A 20,317-nucleotide genomic window follows, 5' to 3' on the forward strand; every position below is an offset into this window, starting at 1 on the left:
ATACACAATAATACAATATACTGGTTTGGTGTGTTGGCCAAAACGATTTTTCTGCAATTTTTTTCACTCTTGATTTTGGTAAATTGTTACTGCGTTCATCGCTCAGCACATAATGTAAAGCTAGTATATATAGGAATTTTTTGAAACCTTGGTGAGGGGCTTTTGTAATCTCATATTTATTTATAATATGGTATTCTTCCACTATAAATATGAGCTACTAATAAAATTGGGATAATATCGTTCTTGATAGAAACTATAAAGTAAAATAGAATTTGAAAGAAGAAAATGAGAGAGAGAGAGAGCATAAACTTTTAAAGCTACATCTTCCTTATTCTCAATTGTTATTGAATACAAGACATAAATATCTATTTATAGAAAAATTATATTGAGATAAGATAATGTAAATATCTTAATCATTATGAAAATCAAATCAAGATACTATAAAGTCAAATTATTGATTTGATATTATCTCTAACATTAATCCTCTCAAACTCAAGGTGAAGAATTTTAAAATCTCAAGTTTGAAATTTGAACGTAGCATTCTGGATTCGTTTGGATAGTGAGATGAGATGAGATGGTTTTAGATGAATTGAATAAAATATTATTAGAATATTATTTTTTAATATTATTATTGTTTTGAGATTTGAAAAGTTGAATTGTTTATTATATTTTGTATGAAAAATTGAGAAAATTGTAATGATGAGATGAGATGGGTTAAGAGTGTTTCTGTATCCAAACGGAGCATGATTGATCACCAATGAAATGTGAAGTGAATGGCAACCGGAACATCAAATTTGGAGTTGTAGCCAACAATGGATTATATATGACCTTGGTGATCAATTATAGAACCAAAATCAAAAGGCCGAGAATGGATCTCGAGCTTCAAACAATACTCACAACAGATTAAAACTCAAGAAAAATGTCTTACAACTAATAAATATATTCCAAATGCATAAACATGAGATAAGATATAATTGACCATTGATGAAAACTTTGCAAGAGGTAAAACTAGCAGAAGAATTTTAAAAGAAATAATTCACATGATCGAGCTTGGTATTAGCCAAGGACTCTAATATCATAATAGAAACTATAAAATAAAATAAAAACCGAAAGAAGAGAATGAGAGCAACACTTTGAAAGTTACATCTTTTTTATTTTCAACAATTATTGAATACAATCTGTATAGATCCCTATTAATAGAGATGGATAAGAGAAGGTAAATATCTCAATCATTATGAAAATCAAATCAAAATAATATCAAATCAAAGTGATTTGATAATTATGAAGATTAAATTCAGATAATATCAAATCAAATAACAATATCCAACACTCTGATCTTGTATTAAAAAAATAACAATAATGGACTGGTCTTACTTAAGGTGATTGGCACTTCCAATTGTTTCCATTATCATCCACCACCATGCAATTTTAAAGTATTATTTATTATTAAAAAAACACCAACCCCAACAGCAACAGCAACTAATTCATGTGCTCATGATATTCAAATTTAAAAGATAAAAACCGAAAGGAAAAAACAAACTATAAATAAAACAATATAAGTATTTAATCCTAAAGTTAAGAATAAGGCTTTACACAAGGTCGGTAGAAAACAAAAGGGCATCCATGATTCTATCGTCCACCACCCTCGTCGAGACTCGAGAGATGCTTTTCCGTATACATGATTTGAGTATAATATATCCAATAATTTAATAACCACAATAATTTAATAATTTTCATTTAAGTTTTTAATAAAAAAAATATATTTTTAAATCAAAGCCACCAAAAATAAAAGAAGAAAAAAGTTGTTGCTAATACAATAAGGAAAAATACTAAATATATTTAAAAAAAAAAACGTACTTTATATTTATCGATATGCTGAAAATTATAAGATTTTAAAAAAATATATAATAATAATAATAAAATAAGTCTTGTAAAAAAATTGTAAAGAAACGTATCACTACTCGTATAATAATATAACATATTTCAGTCCACTTCATTATAAATCAATTGAAGTGCCTTTACACCATCCCTCACAATTCCCTTTGAAAGCTGCCTTCATTTCAAGAGCTAGCTAGCCCTGATGGAAGAAGTACGAACCCAAGCAAAAGCTGCTGTTGGTTTGGACATCTTGTGGAAAGCTTTGACCAAAGAACTGAGATTTGTTGTTCCAAAAGCTATCCCAAACCTCGTAAAGGACGTGGAAATGATAGAAGGAGATGGTGGCCTTGGTTCAGTGCTGCTCTTCAATTTTTGCTCTGGTTAGTCCATCGATCTATATATTTTTTACCATTAATTTAGCCGATTGGGTTATAATTTCTGTATGTTTTTATTTTTTATTTTTATTGAATTTATTTTCTATGCAACAAATAATATTAGATGCATCTCCGATGACATATCAGAGGGAGAAGATAGTGGAGCTTGAGGAGTCCCTGCACCAAATTGCCCTGGAAGTAATAGAAGGAGGCCATCTCAATCATGGGTTTTCTTCCTACAAAACAACTTTCATGCTTACTGCAATTGGAGAGCAGGAGACCCTGGTCGATATCAAGGTCTCATATCAGTTTGATCAAAAAGACGATAGGATTACTAAGATGCCATTAAAGACGACAGATTCTACATTATATTTTATCAAGTGCTTAGAAACCTATTTGCTGAATGCTGATTCCTAGTTTTTCTCAATGATTATGATGATCATTAAGGCCCAACAGTTCTGCTATTAATAATAATATGTATGCTCCATGAGTACTTTCACCATCTCAAACGCTTGACCATCTTTTAATAATAAATCTCACTATTCTGTTTTTAAAAAATATGTTATATTTATACAACTGATGACTGTCTATCATTACTTTTTCCAACCACTACTCTCAAAGCTGTATTGATCTGGATTCAACTATGCTTGCGAACGCCCGATGCATGCCGTACGTCGTGAAATGTCCTAAACCAGAAAAAACAAATGGAGAAGATGATGATCCGGTGGCATTTCACGAGGCTTGTTGCTCAGCCCAAGTGTCACCAATTTGATTAGAGGACATCTGAGGCAGTAAACACATGCTTTGTCCTTCAATCAGATATTCCCTGACACACGATTATATAATTTTCAATGCCCCATACATGGTAGGTACATTGTACATGGGCATAAGATTGTTAGTACCTAGCTGTAGCCAGGTAAATGAATTGTTATTTTTTGCATTTGGCTTGGAACGCATCAGATATTCCCTGACACACGATTATATAATCTTAAATAAAAATATATATACAAGTTATAAATTCATAAATTTTGAGTAAATTTTATAAAAAAAAAAAATCCACCATAAAAGAGTGTAAAAAACTCAATTTTTATAAAAAATTAATGCAAAATTTTATATTTAAGACTACATAACATTATTCAATTTCAATTTTCAACGAGCTTTGAGTTGGGTCCCAATTTGGTAGGACGGGTAGAATTAGTATTAATTAGTTACTTATGATCACCAAACAAAATCTCGTGTGTAAAAAATTGTTTAGATGGTCTCTTGCTTCGAATTGGTTTATTGATAATCTGCTTTATAATCTTTCAGATACTAGTTATAACTATATTTGACAACACTAAAGACAAAGTCATCCCACAGAGGGATCCTGCGCCATGTCTATACTGTGCCACGTCAGTTAATTTTGTTCTCTCTCTTACCAACCCATCAATCTTGCCTTTCTCTCTCACGGCTCCAAGGACTCATTGGCTTGTTCCAAGGACTTATCTGTTGTCTGCACTTAAAGGTTTCTTTGAGAAGGAGAGAGTCGTGGGACTTGAGGCTCTGGAGCTTCTCTGTAGGTTTGCTTGTTGGTTTTGGGCCTTTGGCTTCCGTCTGGAATTGAGGGACTACTTCTTTGTGGTCTTTGGTTTGATGGGTCACTTTCCTTTTAGCCATTATTTTTTTTTTTTTTTGAGGCTGTGATAATAGATAGCATGATGGGATTGGGATTTGAGGGTTACGGTGGAAAGTGACGAAGTTAGGGATTGCTAAAAGTATCCTTTGTATTGTATTTCCCTTAATCTTTACACAGAGGTCATGCCTCCTTTATATATATACAAGTATGATAGAATATTCTTTTGCTAAGAGAATTGTACAGATGGCAATATATAGTACGTAAGTTACAAAGGATGATTTGTAGAGACTGTTCTAGAAGTTGCTGGTGAGTGTGAGTGTGCATGCACGATATCATTGTGAGGAGAATCTGCAGCAGCTAAGGATGAGGACGTAGCACCATTATGGGTAGCGTTGCATGCATGAGTATTGTGTGTTATTCTGACAGGCCCCTCAAGTCAAGTTGTAGACGAAGGCACAGACTTGAACACAAAAGCTGAAACCTTGCGGTTGATAAAAGCTTAGTGAAGACATCAGCTAATTGATCATGCCCATAGATGAAAGTAACAACTAGAGATTTGTTGAGAACACGATTTCTTACAAAGTGGAAATCAATTTCCACGTGTTTGGTTCGTGCATGAAAAAGGGGATTCGACGAGAGGTACATAGCACCAAGGTTATCACAGTGGAGTTTCAGAGCAGAGTTGAGTGTGATACCAAGATCTTTGCATAAATGCTGTATCCAGATGATTTCGGCTGTAGCGTTTGCAATGGCTTTGAACTCTGCTTCGGTTGAGGATCTTGCTATTGTATGCTGCTTCTTTGAGGACCAAGATATTAAGTTGGAACCTGAATAAATGAGATAAGCACTTGTAGACCTTCGATCGTCCGAGCATCCTGCCCAATCCGCATCAGAGAATGCGTTGAGGTTCATTGAAGATGATTTGGAGAATAAAAGATCAAGATTGATGGTTTGCTAAGATATCTAATGATCATTTTTACTGCCTACCAATGGGAAACCCGAGGAGCATGCATGTACTGAGACACATTGCTAATAGCAAAAGCAAGGTCAGGTCGTGTGAAGGAAAGGTACTGAAGGGATCCCACAGTGCTTCGATATAGAGAAGGATCTTCAAAAGGATGTCCATCATGAAGGCTTAATTTCTCAGAGGCAGCCATCGGGGTCTTCACGGGTTTAGCGGAAGCCATATTGGTGTGCTGGAGTATATCTTCAACATATTTCTTTTGTGTTAACAGCAAACCCTCTTGGGTGTAAGTGGCTTCGAGACCCAAGAAATAGTGCAGTTTACCCAGGTCAGTAATTGGAAATTCTGTATGAAGTGCATGCAATAGCTCGGAAACAAGAGAATGAGTGGAACCGGTAACTAGCAAATCATCGACGTAAACAAGCACGTATAATGCAGTGGATCCAGAAATTCTAACAAACAAAGGTGCATCAGTAGTGGATATTGAAAAATCAAGATCAATTAGCTTTTGACTAAGCTGCGAATACCAGGCCCAAGGGGACTGTTTGAGATCGTAAATTGCTTTACGGAGTTTGCACACAAGAGTGGGGAATTGTGGGTGAGAAAATCCTGGTGGTTAAGCCATAAAAACCGTCTCAGTGAGTGGACCATGAAGGCATTTTGTACATCATATTGATGAATTGGCCAATCGTTTGTGACTGCAAGTGCTAATACCATCCGAATAGTTGTTGCTTTAACAATGGGGTTGTATGTCTGATCATAATCCAATCCCAATTGCTACAAGAAGCCCTTGGCCACCAAGCGAGCTTTCCTACGCTCGATGGTGCCATTTGAAAAATACTTGGTGCGAAAGACTCATTTGCAAGAAATAATATTTGGTGCTTCATTTGCTGACACAAGGGACCAAGTATCATTTTTTAGGAGAGCATTGAATTCGGTAGACATAGCATGTCACCACTCTGGGAATTTTTTAGCAATGGTGAAGCAGGAGGGATTTTCGGGAGTATTGGAGAGGTCAGAGAAGTGAGCTCTTGGTGGTGGCCAGGGGATGGTGCTATCGTTGAAATGCCGTGGGCGAGCTGAACCAGTTTGCGAGCGTGTTAGCACTGAGCGTACAAATTGTTGAACATTGTGTGTGTTAGAGGGAGATGGAAGACTTGGGAAAGAAGATGATGATGAAAGTGTAGAGGGAATGGGGCCTAAAATGGAAGGTGGAGTTGATGGGCAAATGATAGGTAGTTGGACTTGAGAGGATTCGAGAGTATGGTTGGACTGGGAGTGATGGGCAAACGGAAAATGGGCCTCGTTAAACTTGATGTCTTAGGACACATAAACATGTCGAGTAGGTATATGGTAGCAAATAGAACATTTATGGGCTAGACTCAGACCTAGATAAACGCATTCAATAACCCTATAGTCAAATTTGCGTGTTTGAAATAGTCTGGTTAAGGGCCAGCATGAAGTGCCAAACACACAAAGGCCTTTAATATCTGATTCAGTTTTATGCAAGAGGAAAAATGGAGATGAGTTTTGCAAGGAAGGTGAGGGTGACATGTTGATGATTTGGACAACATGCTGAAAAGCATATGGCCAAAAGGACAAAGGAATTGAAGCATGAGCTAAGAGTGCTAAACCAGAATCGACAATATGTCTGTGCTTTCTCTCCACAATGTCGTTTTGGGTATGGGCGTGGGGACAAGTAATTCGATGATGTAGGCCCGAGGTGGAAAGAAGTTCAGAGAAGGACCTGAACTCTTCACCCCAATCTGTTTGAAGTTGTTTTATTTTAAAACTAAATTGAAGCTCAACCTATGCTTTGAATTAAATGAAGGTTGATAGAGCTTGAGATTTATTTTACAAAGGAAAAAGCCATGTGTAGCGTGAGAAGTCATCAACAAAATATATGTAATATTTAAAACCTTCAAATGAAACATGAGGTGAAGGTCCCCAAAGATCACTGAATACAAGTTCAAAATGAATTAAATACTTAGTGGTTCTAGGATAAGCAGGTGCACGATGGTGTTTGGCCATAGCACATGCATTACAAAAAGAGTTTTGGGAAAGCTTGTCAAAATGAAGTCCATGTTGCAACAGAGTTGTTTGAACAATCTTGAAGGAAGGATGAGCTAGCCGTGAGTGCCATAGTGACTTAGAGGAAAGTGTGCTGGAATGAGCTTGAGGAGGCGGCAGAGAAAAAGTGTGAAAGCCATTATTGGTTGTCCCTTGAAGTAGAGTTTTTCTGGTGGTACAATCCTTGACACAGAAACGATCAGAAAAAAAAAAAAAAAAAACATTGTTATCTAGACAAAATTGACGAACTGAGATAAGATTTTTGGTAAATGAAGGAACACATAAAAGTTTGGTTAAAATAAAATGAGAGGAGGGAGAGGGAAAAGTGGTAGAACTAGTCTGAGAAATTTGTGCTAGAGATCCATCACCAACTTTGAGTTGTTCATCACCATGATGTCCGACAGTCTATAAGTTTAGATTTGCTAACTCACTTGTAACATGGTTTGTAGTTGCGGTGTCAAGATACTAGGCACCATCAAAGGATGGAGTAGAAAAACTATAGTTGGCTGAAGGAGGAGCTGAAGCAGTGTATGCTTGATTGAAGCGATAGAGGCATGTAAGAGCAATGTGACCCATTATGTTACACACTTGGCAGATGGGTCGATTGTCAGTGAAATTGTTGGAAGAAACAAGGAAGGGATTGCCTGAGTATCCAGAGGTACTGCGACCATGATTGTTGTGTGTTCGACCTCCATGATTTATGTTGCCATTATAGCGTCCGTGGAAACCACGATTGTGACTAGAGGAACCTCGAGCAAAGTAGTTTGTTGATGGTTCAGGTGAAGAGAATAGAGCAGCATTGTTTGCATGGTGCTGCAGTCGGGATTCATGCGCAAGAAGAAGACCAAGTAGTTCCTCAGTGGAAACGGGTTCCATGCGAGCAGTTACAGTTGTAACCAAGGCATCATAATCTGGTCCAAGACCAGCTAAAAGATAAGGAATAAATTCAGCAGATGGTAATGGACGTTCAGTTGTAGCCATGGTATCCGCAAGGAGTTTGGCTCTTTGATAATATACCTGAATAGAATCTGCGCCCTTTTTCAACAAGGTGAGTTGTAGTTGGGTTTGAATCAAGCTAGCTTGAGAAGTCGAGAGGCATAGGTAGATTCCAGAGATAACAAGACTTGGCGAGCAGAGAAACATCCGATGACTTGCTCAATGATAGTTTCAGAGAGGGAAGAGATAAGTGCAGACATGACAAATTGATCATGTTGAAACCAGACTTCATAATCAGGGTTTAGTTCCTTATTGGTAAGTTTGGTGGGAGGAGGTGGGCAACTGCAGTCCACGTATTTGAATAAACGTTGTTCATGAAGATAAGGAACAACTTGAGTTTTCCAGAGAATATAGTTATAAGGGGAAAGTTTTACTGAGACAATGTGGGAGAATGTGGGCGATGGGAGGGAGGAAGAAGAAGAAGAAGAAGACATGTTGGACAGCGAGTCCTTTTTACTGCTATGATACCATGCTAAAAGTATTCTTTGTATTGTATTTCCCTTAATCTTTACACAGAGGTCATGCCTCCTTTATATACAAGTATGATAGAATATTCCTTTGCTAAGAGAATTGTACAGATGGCAATATATAGTACGTAAGTTACAAAAGATGATTTGTAGAGACTGCTCTAGAAAGTGCTGGTGAGTGTGAGTGCGCATGCACGGTATCGTTGTGAGGAGAATCTGCAGCAGTTGAGGATGAGGACGTAGCACCACTATGGACAGCGTTGCATGCATGAGTATTGTGTTATTCTGACAGGGATGATGCCGGCGACGACTACATATAGCAAAAATAATGAAGACAACAAATGGCAAGTGGAAATGAACGGGTAAAAGCACCTGATGAAGGGAAAAAACAGGAAGAGAGAGAGAGAGAGAGTAAAACGGGATGATGAAGCTCAAAGGAACTGGAAAATACTAGGAAAAGAAGGGTCCATGATGCTCAAAGGCTAGACTTGGGAGGATTGAAGGGAAAGGAATTGGACAAATTTCGTAAAAAAAAAAAAAAAAAAAAAAAGAAGAAGAAGTAGAAGAAGACAGTAGGACATTAACTAGCTAGGATACAACACGGAAAATCAAAAGAGACAACAAAACAGCACATGATTTTTTGTAAGTTGGCAGGGCAGCAGCCAAGTACTTCACCAGTAGTTATCATCGTTATAGATGGACGCATGAGCTTTCAAGTAATGTTATTGATATCTTAATTTTTATCATTTTATACTGTGTCGTTAGATAATTTGAGATTATTTATTATATTTTATTTGTGAACTTATTATCATCTAATAATACATCATAAAATAATAAAAGGATGATAAAAAACAGATGATAAATAAATTTTTTGTTTCAAATATTCAATGGCAAAGCAACCAATATCTATGCATTTATTGCAGCAATTAAGTTGCAAACATATCCGGTCTCCAAAAGACCCGCAGGGTGCAATCTTGCATGCCATATCCATCATTCATTTGCAGAGTGATCTCTTTCTCCAATACACTGAATCTTCAATCTTGGGAGAGATCGAAAAAGAATGGAGCATTGCCAAACCAAGCTTTGCCGGTTTCTGGTTGTCAGACCATTTATATATATTAAGTGTCCATAAAAATATATATATATATATATATATATATATATCATAAGTTCACTTTATCCATCTATATTTTTATTATATTTAAAGTGTCTAAATTTGAGGGAAATCTTTTTTAATAACATCATATTAAGAACTTTGTATGTTAGGCGTAAACGACGGTTTGTTTTGAGGATGGCATACTATATTGGCCCATTAGTTTGGGCCCCACCTATCACCTTCAGCCCATATGCCTTTTTTTTATTATTATTATTATGGACTGAAGCCCACTTATTGTCAATTCCCTCCAATCCGATTTGTAATTCACCGAGTTAAACTCGTTCCCACTCCTCTCGAGATCGCGCCAGAAAAACCCTAACTCTCATTCAACTGCTTCACCGAAATCGCCAATCTGCGAGACAACTAGTACCAACAAGGTGAGTCACACTTCTGTCTCAGTTCTTCAAGAACCTCTTTCTCAAATTCCTAGTCCATTTTAAACTTGATTCTGTAACTAGCTTTTGGCAGTGAACCCAAAAATTTTAACACCAGTTCCAAGTAATCTGATACGAAGTTTGCATATTTTTAGTTTAGAGTTTAAGTGTGAGTGATGAGAAATCGGATTTTCTTGGACTTGACTCATTCTTTCGTTAAGTACGAAATGGATTTCGGAGAAAATGAAAGACCTATTGGACAATTTTTGCTTGGGACGAAGATGGGGTAGTTGTGAAGAGAAATGCGCGGCTGTGTTCTTGAAAGGTTCGTGAGCTTAACTGATTGATTTTGTTAGAAATCTTGTTGGTAAGTGAACCTGGGATAGGATAATGGAGAACCCGGATTCGGGCGGTTCGGTTTTGAAGCGGTCATTGAGAAAGAAAGCGGGTCTGCGGAATTATGATGAGAATTTGATGGATGAGCTCATAGAGAAGCATTTGGGTGGTTCTTTGAAGAAGAGGAATAGAACAAGAGAGGATTTGGAGAAAGAAACGGAAACTGAAGCTATGATAGCCCTGTCAGTCGGGTTCCCAATTGATGCTCTGCTTGAGGAAGAGATTCGAGCTGGAGTGGTGAGAGAACTGGGTGGAAAGGAGCAGAATGATTATATTGTTGTGAGAAATCATATACTAGCTAGGTGGAGAGATAACGTACGGATGTGGTTGTCAAAAGGACAGATTAAAGAAACTGTAAGTAGCGAGTACGAACATTTGATATATTCAGCTTATGATTTTCTTTTGTATAATGGGTATATCAATTTTGGGGTTTCTCCGTCTTTTGTGTCTCATATGCCAGGGGAGGCAATGGAAGGGTCTGTGATAATTGTTGGTGCGGGACTTGCTGGGTTGGCAGCAGCAAGACAGCTGTTGTCATTTGGTTTCAAGGTGGTTGTTCTCGAAGGCAGGAATCGACCTGGTGGAAGAGTTTATACTCAAAAGATGGGGCAGGCGGGTAAATTTGCTGCTGTGGATCTTGGTGGTAGTGTTATTACTGGGATACATGCGAATCCTCTTGGAGTTCTGGCCAGGCAACTTTCTGTACCACTTCATAAGGTCAGAGATAACTGCCCTTTGTACAAGCCAGATGGAGCAATTGTTGACAAGGACATTGATTCCAAGGTCGAATTCATCTTTAATAAGTTGCTCGATAAAGTCACTGAACTGAGACAAATTATGGGTGGATTCGCAAATGATATTTCTCTTGGTTCAGTTTTGGAGACACTCAGGCAATTGTATGCTGTGGCTAAGAATACTGAGGAGAGGCAACTTCTTGATTGGCATCTTGCAAATTTGGAATATGCCAATGCTGGATGTCTTTCTGAATTGTCAGCTGCCTATTGGGATCAGGATGATCCTTATGAAATGGGCGGAGACCACTGCTTTCTTGCTGGAGGCAATTGGAGATTGATAAAAGCGTTGTGTGAAGGAGTTCCCATACTGTATGGAAAGACTGTCAGTACTGTTAGATATGGAAATGAAGGCATTGAGGTGATAGCCGGGGACCAAATGTTTCAAGCAGATATGGCCCTGTGCACTGTACCACTTGGAGTTTTGAAGAAAAGAGGTATCAGATTTGAACCAGAGTTGCCCCAGAGAAAGTTGGCAGCTATTGAAAGGTTGGGATTTGGGCTGCTGAATAAAGTTGCAATGGTTTTTCCGCATGTTTTCTGGGGGGAAGACCTGGACACTTTTGGATGTCTAAGTGAACAGAGTGATAAACGTGGAGAGTTTTTTCTGTTTTACAGTTACCATACCGTTTCTGGAGGTCCATTATTGGTTGCGCTGGTGGCTGGAGAAGCTGCACAAATATTTGAATTAACAGATCCATCTGTTTTGCTTCATCGTGTTCTAAAAATCCTACGAGGTATGAGAGTTTTTCATAGGCAAAATCTGAGAGCTCTTTTTGTCTTTCACTTTTGTGTCTTCAACATTCGACTGTCTTCCTTTACTAAGCTTAAATTACTCTACCTTGTTTAATATTTTCCTTCTTTCCATTTTTACAGGTATATTTAGTCCCAAAGGTATTGATGTGCCTAATCCTATACAAACCATATGTTCAAGATGGGGCAGCGATCCCCTTTCCTATGGCTCATACTCTCATGTTAGAGTACGCTCATCTGGAAGTGATTATGATATACTTGCAGAGAGCTTGGGTAATCGGCTTTTCTTTGCTGGTGAGGCAACAAATAGGCAACATCCGGCTAGCATGCATGGTGCTTTCTTGAGTGGCTTAAGAGAAGCTTCACACATGTACCGAGCAACAAGGTATCGCCAATATAATGGGAGGAAATTTACACAGAGGAATGTCGGACCAAGCAATGATGCACTGGTAGATCTATTCAAGAAGCCAGATCTAGTGCTAGGGAACCTTATGTTTATATTTGATCCTTTAACAGAAGACCCAAAATCGATGGGGCTTATGAGAATTACTTTGGGGAGTAGGGAACACAGCTATAAAGAGGAATCAACTAGCAGCTGCCTACATCAATCGAACCTTCCATTGCCGCTTTACACAGTTATATCTCGAGAACAGGCACAGCAACTGCAACTTGTGACTGAAGGGGATGAAAGTAGACTCTCATACATAGTAAAAAATCTTGGATTAAAGCTGATGGGACCTAGTGCATTAGGAAATGTAGGCAATTCCTTGATAGTTAGCATTGCTAGTGCTCGAAGAGGCAAGGGCAGGAATCGCATGTCAGTTGGACCACCACACATTGTTTAGAGACGCTAATAGTTTAAATGCCTTAATTTTTCAGGTGTTCTTCATGCCGCCGTGGAGTCTATTGATGTATAAACTTGCTCCATGGAAGTGATGTTAGAAAGTCAGCATGGATTCTGCTCCAAGAAGTCGCACCAGATATAATCTAATCAAGTTCGCCATTCATCGACTTCAAGAGAAAGCAATTTCTTGGAGTTTGACTGGAGAAGCCCCTCCTTTTCGGTTTGAACATTTTTTGTCTAGTGATCAACTTGGTAGCCAATCGGACCCACCTGTTGATCAATCATGTAGCTTTAAAATTTTTAGGACTAAAGACTTTGTACGAGAAGCTCAATCTTTATTGGAGGTAAAGTCTGTTGAATGTTGTTTGTGTAATGTATCTGATGATTCTGATCCCTTTGTTTATACTTAATAGATGCCAATGTAGAAAATCTTGTATGTTGGGCCCTTCTGGCTCTGCTAATGCATTTTCTTTTCTTATTGTCCCCCTTTCTTATTTTTGGTTGGTTTTGTTGCATAGAGTTAATATAGGATCTATATTCAAGAAATCACCTCCACGTGAAAAATTATTTGAGGTGTGAAAAATGTTTGGCCATTTGAATCTTACACGAAGAGTCGAGGACAGAACACTCACTGCTGGTGGAGGCATGCAATTTTTCCCCTTAATCAGTTTCGTTTTCATGTCATGTTTGGTCGCCTGAACACTAGAAATAATTTTTAAGGTCTGGATTGGACAATGAGTTCAGATAAGATGAAAATTTAAAATTAAATAAAATATTGTTAAAATATTATTTTTATTTTAAAATTTTAAATGTTGAATTATTTATTTTATTTTATTTGAGAGATTAAAAATATCCAAAGCGTAACCTTTTTTTCATCCTGATACTGATTTCTGAAGGTGTGTATCCTTTTTCTTTCTTTTAAAATAAAAGGACAGCCAAAAAAGAAGTAGTTAATAACTTTATAAAATTAGGCGTGCGGTGAGCGTGGATCGAACACGCGACCTTCAGATCTTCAGTCTGACGCTCTCCCAACTGAGCTATCCCCGCTTGATGTTCAAGTTCTCTCCTTTTTTTTTATTAAACCGTTGTTTTACTATCCCATGACCGCTGGTCATTTCCAGTTAGGCACAATTTGGATTCGCAAGTCATCTCAACTCATCTCACTACTATTCATTACTATTCAGCAACTTTAACTCACAAATCTCACTACTATTCACAACTCATTTCATTACTATTCACAATTTATCTCAACTTATCTCAGCTCATCTCAGATCATCTTCGAATCCAAACGTCTCCAGTGGACATAGATACTTGGATGCACGAGAACGAGGTTGCTGGCGTGCTGTACAAGTGTGATTTTAGATACATTAGGGATGAGCACCGATTTAATTGGAGTTAGTATTTTGCTAAATCTGATTCTGATTCCCATTTTGTTTGAGTTTAAATCCAAATTCCAATTTGTGTAGACTATGATCTCGACGTCTACTTAGGGTTTGTTTGGACGTTGAATTGAATTGAGATGATTTGAGTTTTTTATAAATAGTAATGAGTTGAGATGGTAGAATGAGTGTGAGGTAATCTAAAATGAATTTAGATATGTTTGGATATTAATATTAGTTTAGATATATTTATGAGAAGTTAAAAAAAGTTATGAATTTCGCTTGTAAATAGATGTTGAGTTAAAAGAAACTGTGGATCCCATGTGTATAGAGGTTTTGAGTTGAGATAAATCTAATGATTTGAGAGCTGGGTGTTTGGACGTTAGACTTGTCACTTAACTTAAAATTAAACTGAACTCCAAGTTCCAAACGAGACCTTAGGCTTTCAGTTTTAGGCTTTTTTTAGCTTCATATTTATCTCATTTTAAAAAAGAATTTTTTTATGGTTTTTTCCAAAAAATTTAAAACTAAAATTCAATAATTCATTGCTAATTTACTTCTATGCTAATATCTAACTTATTTTTATACTAGACATATACTATAGTATCTAATTACATATTATGATAATATAATATTACATATTATTTTAGTGTCTAATTACATGTTATTATACATTAGTATTACATGTTATTATACTAATATCTAACTTAATCATATACTAAATTTTCTAGTGTCTAATTATATGTTATTATACTTTAATAAATTAGTATATTTGTTATTAATTTAATATACTAGACTTATTTAAAGACTAAAGTCTAATTTATTTCTATACTTGATGATGCATGGTAGTAATACTATAATGTTTACATATATTAAACTATCATTAGTCTATTTATATTATAGTATAAATATGTTATTTTATAATAATTAACTCATACTAGTTTACTATTGAATTTAACTATATAAGTTATAGTTATATAATTATATAACTATACTAGTATATATGATAAATATATAGATAAATACATATTTTTATTATATATGTACGGTATCGGAGTCGGATTCAGAGTTGGAGTCGGAGTCGGAGGGATCGGAGTCGGAGTATAAAGTTGGAGTCGAATCGAATCAAAGTCAGAATCGGTCCAACGACACCTTCGACCCTGACTCCGACTCCGTATGAAAAAATTAAAAAAAAAAAAATTCCAACTCCAACTTTAACTTTGTCTTGTCGAAATCGGAACGAAGTCGGATTTTCAAATTTTTGCTTAACTCTATGTACTTATAACATTGGGAATAATCTGACCTTTTAATATCTGGTTTGATGCGTGTTGAGGAAGCCCTACAAAAATGTAATGGTGAGTCCAAAAGTGTGTCCTATCTCGTGTTTAGTACCGTCATTTTAAATTTTAGGTGAGTGGAGAGTGGGGTTTGTTTTTTTTTTTTTTGTTAATTTGCATAATTGATCAGGACTTACTTCAACACCTAAAAGATAAATAGAGCAGGCCAAAACTGTAATTACAAGATAAACACAAACATATTCCTTCAAGAGATTGCAAGGCTAGCGAAGGATTCAATTCTCACGTACACATGGAACTGCCCCAGAAAAGCAAGGGTGATTTTTCTCCAATTTTCAGCAAAGAGACGTGGAAAGTCGGCCAAAAAAAGTTTGTTTTGGTGTTAATTTCTGAGAAAAGCATAAGGTGATCTAGTAGACTGCATAACTTATCTGATAACGCGACAATTCTGACAAAAAACAACAATCTTTTTCAGCTGCCGACGCTTGTTTTGCATAGAAAGTTTAGGCAGAAAATTAACATATACAAATTGTAAGTTTCCCTAGGATCAATGGAGAGAATAAGAAAATAAATTTCAGCTAAATAAGAAAATAAAATTCAGCTTAGAACAAATAGATCCCTTGGCCCGGCCCGCAGGTAAACTCCCATGAATGTAACCCCCATGTGGGAGTGTACTGCAGGGGGATGAGATTCGTCGTCTTGGAGATCATTCGAACAACATCCAGCTATTGAGTATCTGTCTACATAAACGAGCAAGAAGTAAGGAGGATCCTCGAGCTTTTGACAATGTGACATCGACAGACTACCGAGAACACCAACAGAATAAGACAAATCGGAAAACCATGCTGTATTAATGACACCACTAACCAAGTTACATGCCACATTAATGATGCCGTCTTAGAGGCATGATGTATTAAATAATTCTGACAAAATGAACAATAAAAAAGACATGGACTCTAAGGGGTAGGCACAATCTGTCATCCTCAGACTCTTTGTATAAATATCAATTTTCAGGTACAAGAAATGATTCTGATTTTTAGACTCTCTCATTATTTATAAACTTTTAAAATACTCTATTAATTTTGGCAATGGAGATCCGGCCCCAAGGCCACCCCCTTCCAATTGTTTTCTTCCTCATCTTCGCAGGCCTAATTTTAAAAATTTGAGTTACTGAACTTGATCAAAAGACGTACAAAACATATAGTTAACACAAATGATATTGAGAATTATGAAGTAAGAGCGCCTTACCCCATTGCAGGAATTTACGTGGAACCTGACATTAAAATGAATGGATCACAAAAGTCAGAAAACATGCAACACTCTCACGTCATTCTCGCATTTTCCGACCCCATATACAAAACCTAGGTCAACATAACTACTCCGCACCCATATAGAATGCTGCGTGCTAATTATCAACGCGTACACACAGCATTGCGTTCACGGAAAATAATGGGGAATGGGTAGGACATGATTCGATGACAACGACTCCCATGCCAACCCCAAAAAAGTTATCGAAAAAGTCAAAGCCAACGGCAAGAAACTTTGCATGTTTTAAAAGTATGTTGGTCCAAAAGGTCAAATGATTCGTGTCCATGATTGGGAGCTTGAATAATTATATAAAACAACGATCTAATTAAAGTTTGCAATTTATTTTCTTCTCCTTGTCTACTATACTAACAATAAAAATACTACTACTTACAAAAAAAAAAAAATACTACTTAATTTTTTTAAGAGTGCGGAGGAGCAGCCAGTGTAGTCGGATGGAGCAACACATTACTATAACCCCACTAAGAGCATTAGCATTGAATTGGTCATCCTATTTTTCAAATTTTGACTAATATGTAATTTTTTCACTTTTAGCTAATCATTCAAAACTTGAAGTCTACATTGGATTAGTCATCACACTTTCTATAATAATAAAATATTATTATTTTTTTATTTATATTATTTAATTAATTTATATTTTATTTTTATAATCTTCAATAACCTCCAACAAATCATATTCATTTTTATTTTCAGGATCTAACAATCTATAATATAATAATTTCATATGTATATAGATGGTAAAATCTCATATGAATAAAAATCTCATATTTATAATAAAATAATCTAAAAAAATACTTTTAGACTTGCTATAGTTCTTTTCATATTTGAAAAAAATAATGAATTTACTGTAGCTTATAATTTGGATGAAAACAATTTAATTAATTCAATGTAGAGTAAATATGGATAATGTTTGTTTAAGTTTGAATATGAAAAGACATTTGACTAATCTAATACCAATACTCTGCCAACATGTAAAGGTTTCTAAGATTTTATTTCACAAGTTTTATTAAAGCAAGCTGTTTCGAACTTATAAACTCGAGCAAAGAAGGAAAAAATGATTCCTTAACCTTTGCCAAGTGGACTACCACAAGAGAGTACTTAATTGAATGCGATGAAATAATATATTTTCAGTAAGAATTATTCTTTCAAATCAGTGTGTATACCATATCATCTACGTCACTTAAATAAAGATTTGATTTGTAAGATTTAAATTAAATTAAATTATACTATACAAATACTTTACTAGATGTATTCTATATACCGACTTAAAAATATAATTTTTCTTACTATAATACTTGCAGGCCAAAATATAAGAACAGACAGGGGACCCGATCATGTAAATATCACAAAGACAGCGCCGATGACATTTGTTTTTTGTCATCCCACTTGATATTAAGTGGATGGATAGAGATTCCCACTAACTTCTCCACTTTGTATCTTTGTATTCATCCATCAACTAACGAGGCAGACGACATTTTGATTGGAACCCAGCTATCTCACCTTGATGATCCCAATCATTGAGCGGGGAAGAGAGTTATCAGGTGCACTGCTTAGGATTAAGATGCAGTTTTGTACTTAAAAAAAATAATAATAATAATTATTTTTGATCCACATGTCAGTTATTGATATTCTGAAAATCATAAAATTTGAAATTTAAAATGAAACTAACAAAATAAGTCTTGTAAGTAAAAATATAAATAAAATTGTAAGTACATATAAAACCATTCTATTTACAAATCTATGTATAGAACATACTTAGTAAAATATTGATTGGATATAATTTAATTTTAAAGATAAATTTTAAAATTTAAATCTTACAAATCAAATCTTAATATTTAAGTTATGTAAATGTTGTGATTCACAAACCAATTTCAAAATACAATAACTCATTAAATGATAAGAGCTAACATTTTTTATCACCCTATAAAGACTTGTGAATTCAACACGAGATTAACATGATTAGAGTCAAGCGATTTAAAATCAAATCGATTTGAGTTAAAGATTGACTTGATCATAGACAATACGCATATAGCGTCACACAATCTGAACGTCGACAAACAAACCCACTTATGGACATGAGATTTAGGCTTGATTTGGATACAAGAACTGTTTTATCTCATTTTATTGTTATAATTTTTTTTTTTATATTTTTACACAAAATATAATAAATAATTCAAATTTTTAAAATTTCAAAATAGTTGACGTTATATGCATTTGTTTGTCTCGATCATTACAAAACATTTCATCTAAAGATTGACTCGATCATAGACAATATGCATATAATGTCACACAATCTTAATGTCGACAAACAAACCCACTTCTGGACATGAGATTTAGGTTTGATTTGGATACAAAAACTGTTTTATCTTATTTCATCTCATTTCATTATTATAATTTTTTTATAGTTTTACACAAAATATAATAAACAATTTAATTTTTTAAAATCTTAAAATAATAATTTAATAATATTTTATTCAACTTTTAATTTTTATCTAAACTCATTATACAAACAGCACCTTAATATATAGGGATGTGTAATGGTCTTATGTATTGTTCTTATTTGAATCACCAAACATATTTTTACCAAAGAGCGGTGCTACTCTGTCGCCTGAGTAGCATCGCTCCAAGTAACCGCTAGGCCAAATTAGCATTTTCAATTTTTTTTAATTTTTTTTTTCATTTTAAAATATTTAAAAAAATATATAAAAAAATTTAATACACTAATAGTTACTTCCTTAATTATTAAATAAAAAAATTAAAAAAAATAAAATATACGACATGAGGGGATAAATTAAGTGAATAAAGTAAGATTTTTTTTTTTACCAAATCGTTTGACCCCCTACACTTCTAATCCCAACCCCTCCACACGTTTTAGAGATCGAAAACTCGATAGCCATGCGTGCGCAACCCGAGACCAGAGAAAATATATGGCTTGGGCTTTGGTGTTGCTCGTTTATGGTGGAGAGAGGGGCTATGGTGCAACTGGGTGGTCTGATTTAGTGGTGTCTCGGAACGTGACATTGGGTTCTGTTTCGAGCTGTGGCTGGGGGCTGCATGGCTTTTCCACGATGGTCCTGTGGCTAACACTAGGATGAGGGGAACAAAGCACGCGATGCTTGAAAAGGTTGTGGCCGATGTACATGAAGTGTTGCTGGTCTTGGTTGTCCACAAGCAATGGCATGGAAAAGGAGGCTTGAGTGGAGGTTTGTGGCAACACTATGGCTTGGTTGATAAAGTTTACCTATGTATGTATATGGTGATGGGAAAAAATCCTAGGGAGGGGAGACGTGCACATGATTAGCGGAAAGAGACGTGCAAGGTGGGGAGTTTTTTTATTTTTTATATTTAAAAAAAACAAACTACACACTGTGTCTCTCAGTTTATAGCAAATGGGCGTAGGCCTTGGGGTTATCGGGTAAAACCCATTTTAAAAATTTGGATCCACATTTTGGATAATATGAAAATTATAAAAGAAATAGATTTTGATAGATGATTTTAGATAAAAATTAAAAATTAATTAAAATATTATTTTTTAAAATTATTATATTTTAAAATTTAAAAAAATTAAATTATTTATTATATTTTATTAAAAATTTTAAAAAAATTTAATGAAATCGGTATACAAACGGACGAAATAAT

The 20,317-nt window shown here is 35.4% G+C and overlaps 2 protein-coding genes, 1 long non-coding RNA gene and 1 other non-coding gene across 4 annotated transcripts; 3 read left to right on the forward strand and 1 right to left on the reverse strand.

Moving 5' to 3' along the window:
• Positions 1-1,978: 1,978 nt before the first annotated feature.
• LOC108992208 (phytohormone-binding protein CSBP-like) lies at positions 1,979-2,753 on the forward strand. The gene is made up of 2 exons (XM_018966687.2): positions 1,979-2,258; positions 2,377-2,753. The coding sequence occupies exons 1-2, from the start codon at positions 2,081-2,083 to the stop codon at positions 2,667-2,669; spliced, it is 471 nt and encodes a 156-aa protein (XP_018822232.1). The 5' UTR covers positions 1,979-2,080; the 3' UTR covers positions 2,670-2,753.
• A 7,030-nt stretch (positions 2,754-9,783) lies between these two features.
• On the forward strand, positions 9,784-13,161 carry LOC118349482. Its single transcript, XR_004802438.1, has 2 exons — positions 9,784-9,897; positions 12,714-13,161. It is a non-coding gene; the product is annotated as an uncharacterized LOC118349482 (long non-coding RNA).
• LOC108993169 (lysine-specific histone demethylase 1 homolog 2) lies at positions 9,792-13,049 on the forward strand. The gene is made up of 2 exons (XM_035694218.1): positions 9,792-11,818; positions 11,958-13,049. Exons 1-2 carry the CDS (start codon positions 10,285-10,287, stop codon positions 12,677-12,679), a joined length of 2,256 nt encoding a protein of 751 aa, XP_035550111.1. The 5' UTR covers positions 9,792-10,284; the 3' UTR covers positions 12,680-13,049.
• Positions 13,162-13,652: 491 nt separating the features above from the next.
• TRNAF-GAA lies at positions 13,653-13,725 on the reverse strand. Its single transcript has one exon. It is a non-coding gene; the product is annotated as a tRNA-Phe (tRNA).
• Between the last annotated feature and the right edge of the window lie 6,592 nt (positions 13,726-20,317).

This window comes from Juglans regia, chromosome 9, assembly GCF_001411555.2.
Source record: "Juglans regia cultivar Chandler chromosome 9, Walnut 2.0, whole genome shotgun sequence".
Classification (NCBI taxonomy): Eukaryota; Viridiplantae; Streptophyta; class Magnoliopsida; order Fagales; family Juglandaceae; genus Juglans; species Juglans regia.

Excerpts from the sequence above, each read along its gene's own strand:
- LOC108992208 (XM_018966687.2), top strand. The coding sequence starts at position 2,081 with ATGGAAGAAGTACGAACCCAAGCAAAAGCTGCTGTTGGTTTGGACATC. Across the intron at positions 2,259-2,376 it reads GCTCTTCAATTTTTGCTCTG|ATGCATCTCCGATGACATAT; the intron begins GTTAGTCCATCG and ends AAATAATATTAG.
- LOC108993169 (XM_035694218.1), top strand. The coding sequence starts at position 10,285 with ATGGAGAACCCGGATTCGGGCGGTTCGGTTTTGAAGCGGTCATTGAGA. Across the intron at positions 11,819-11,957 it reads TGTTCTAAAAATCCTACGAG|GTATATTTAGTCCCAAAGGT; the intron begins GTATGAGAGTTT and ends CCATTTTTACAG.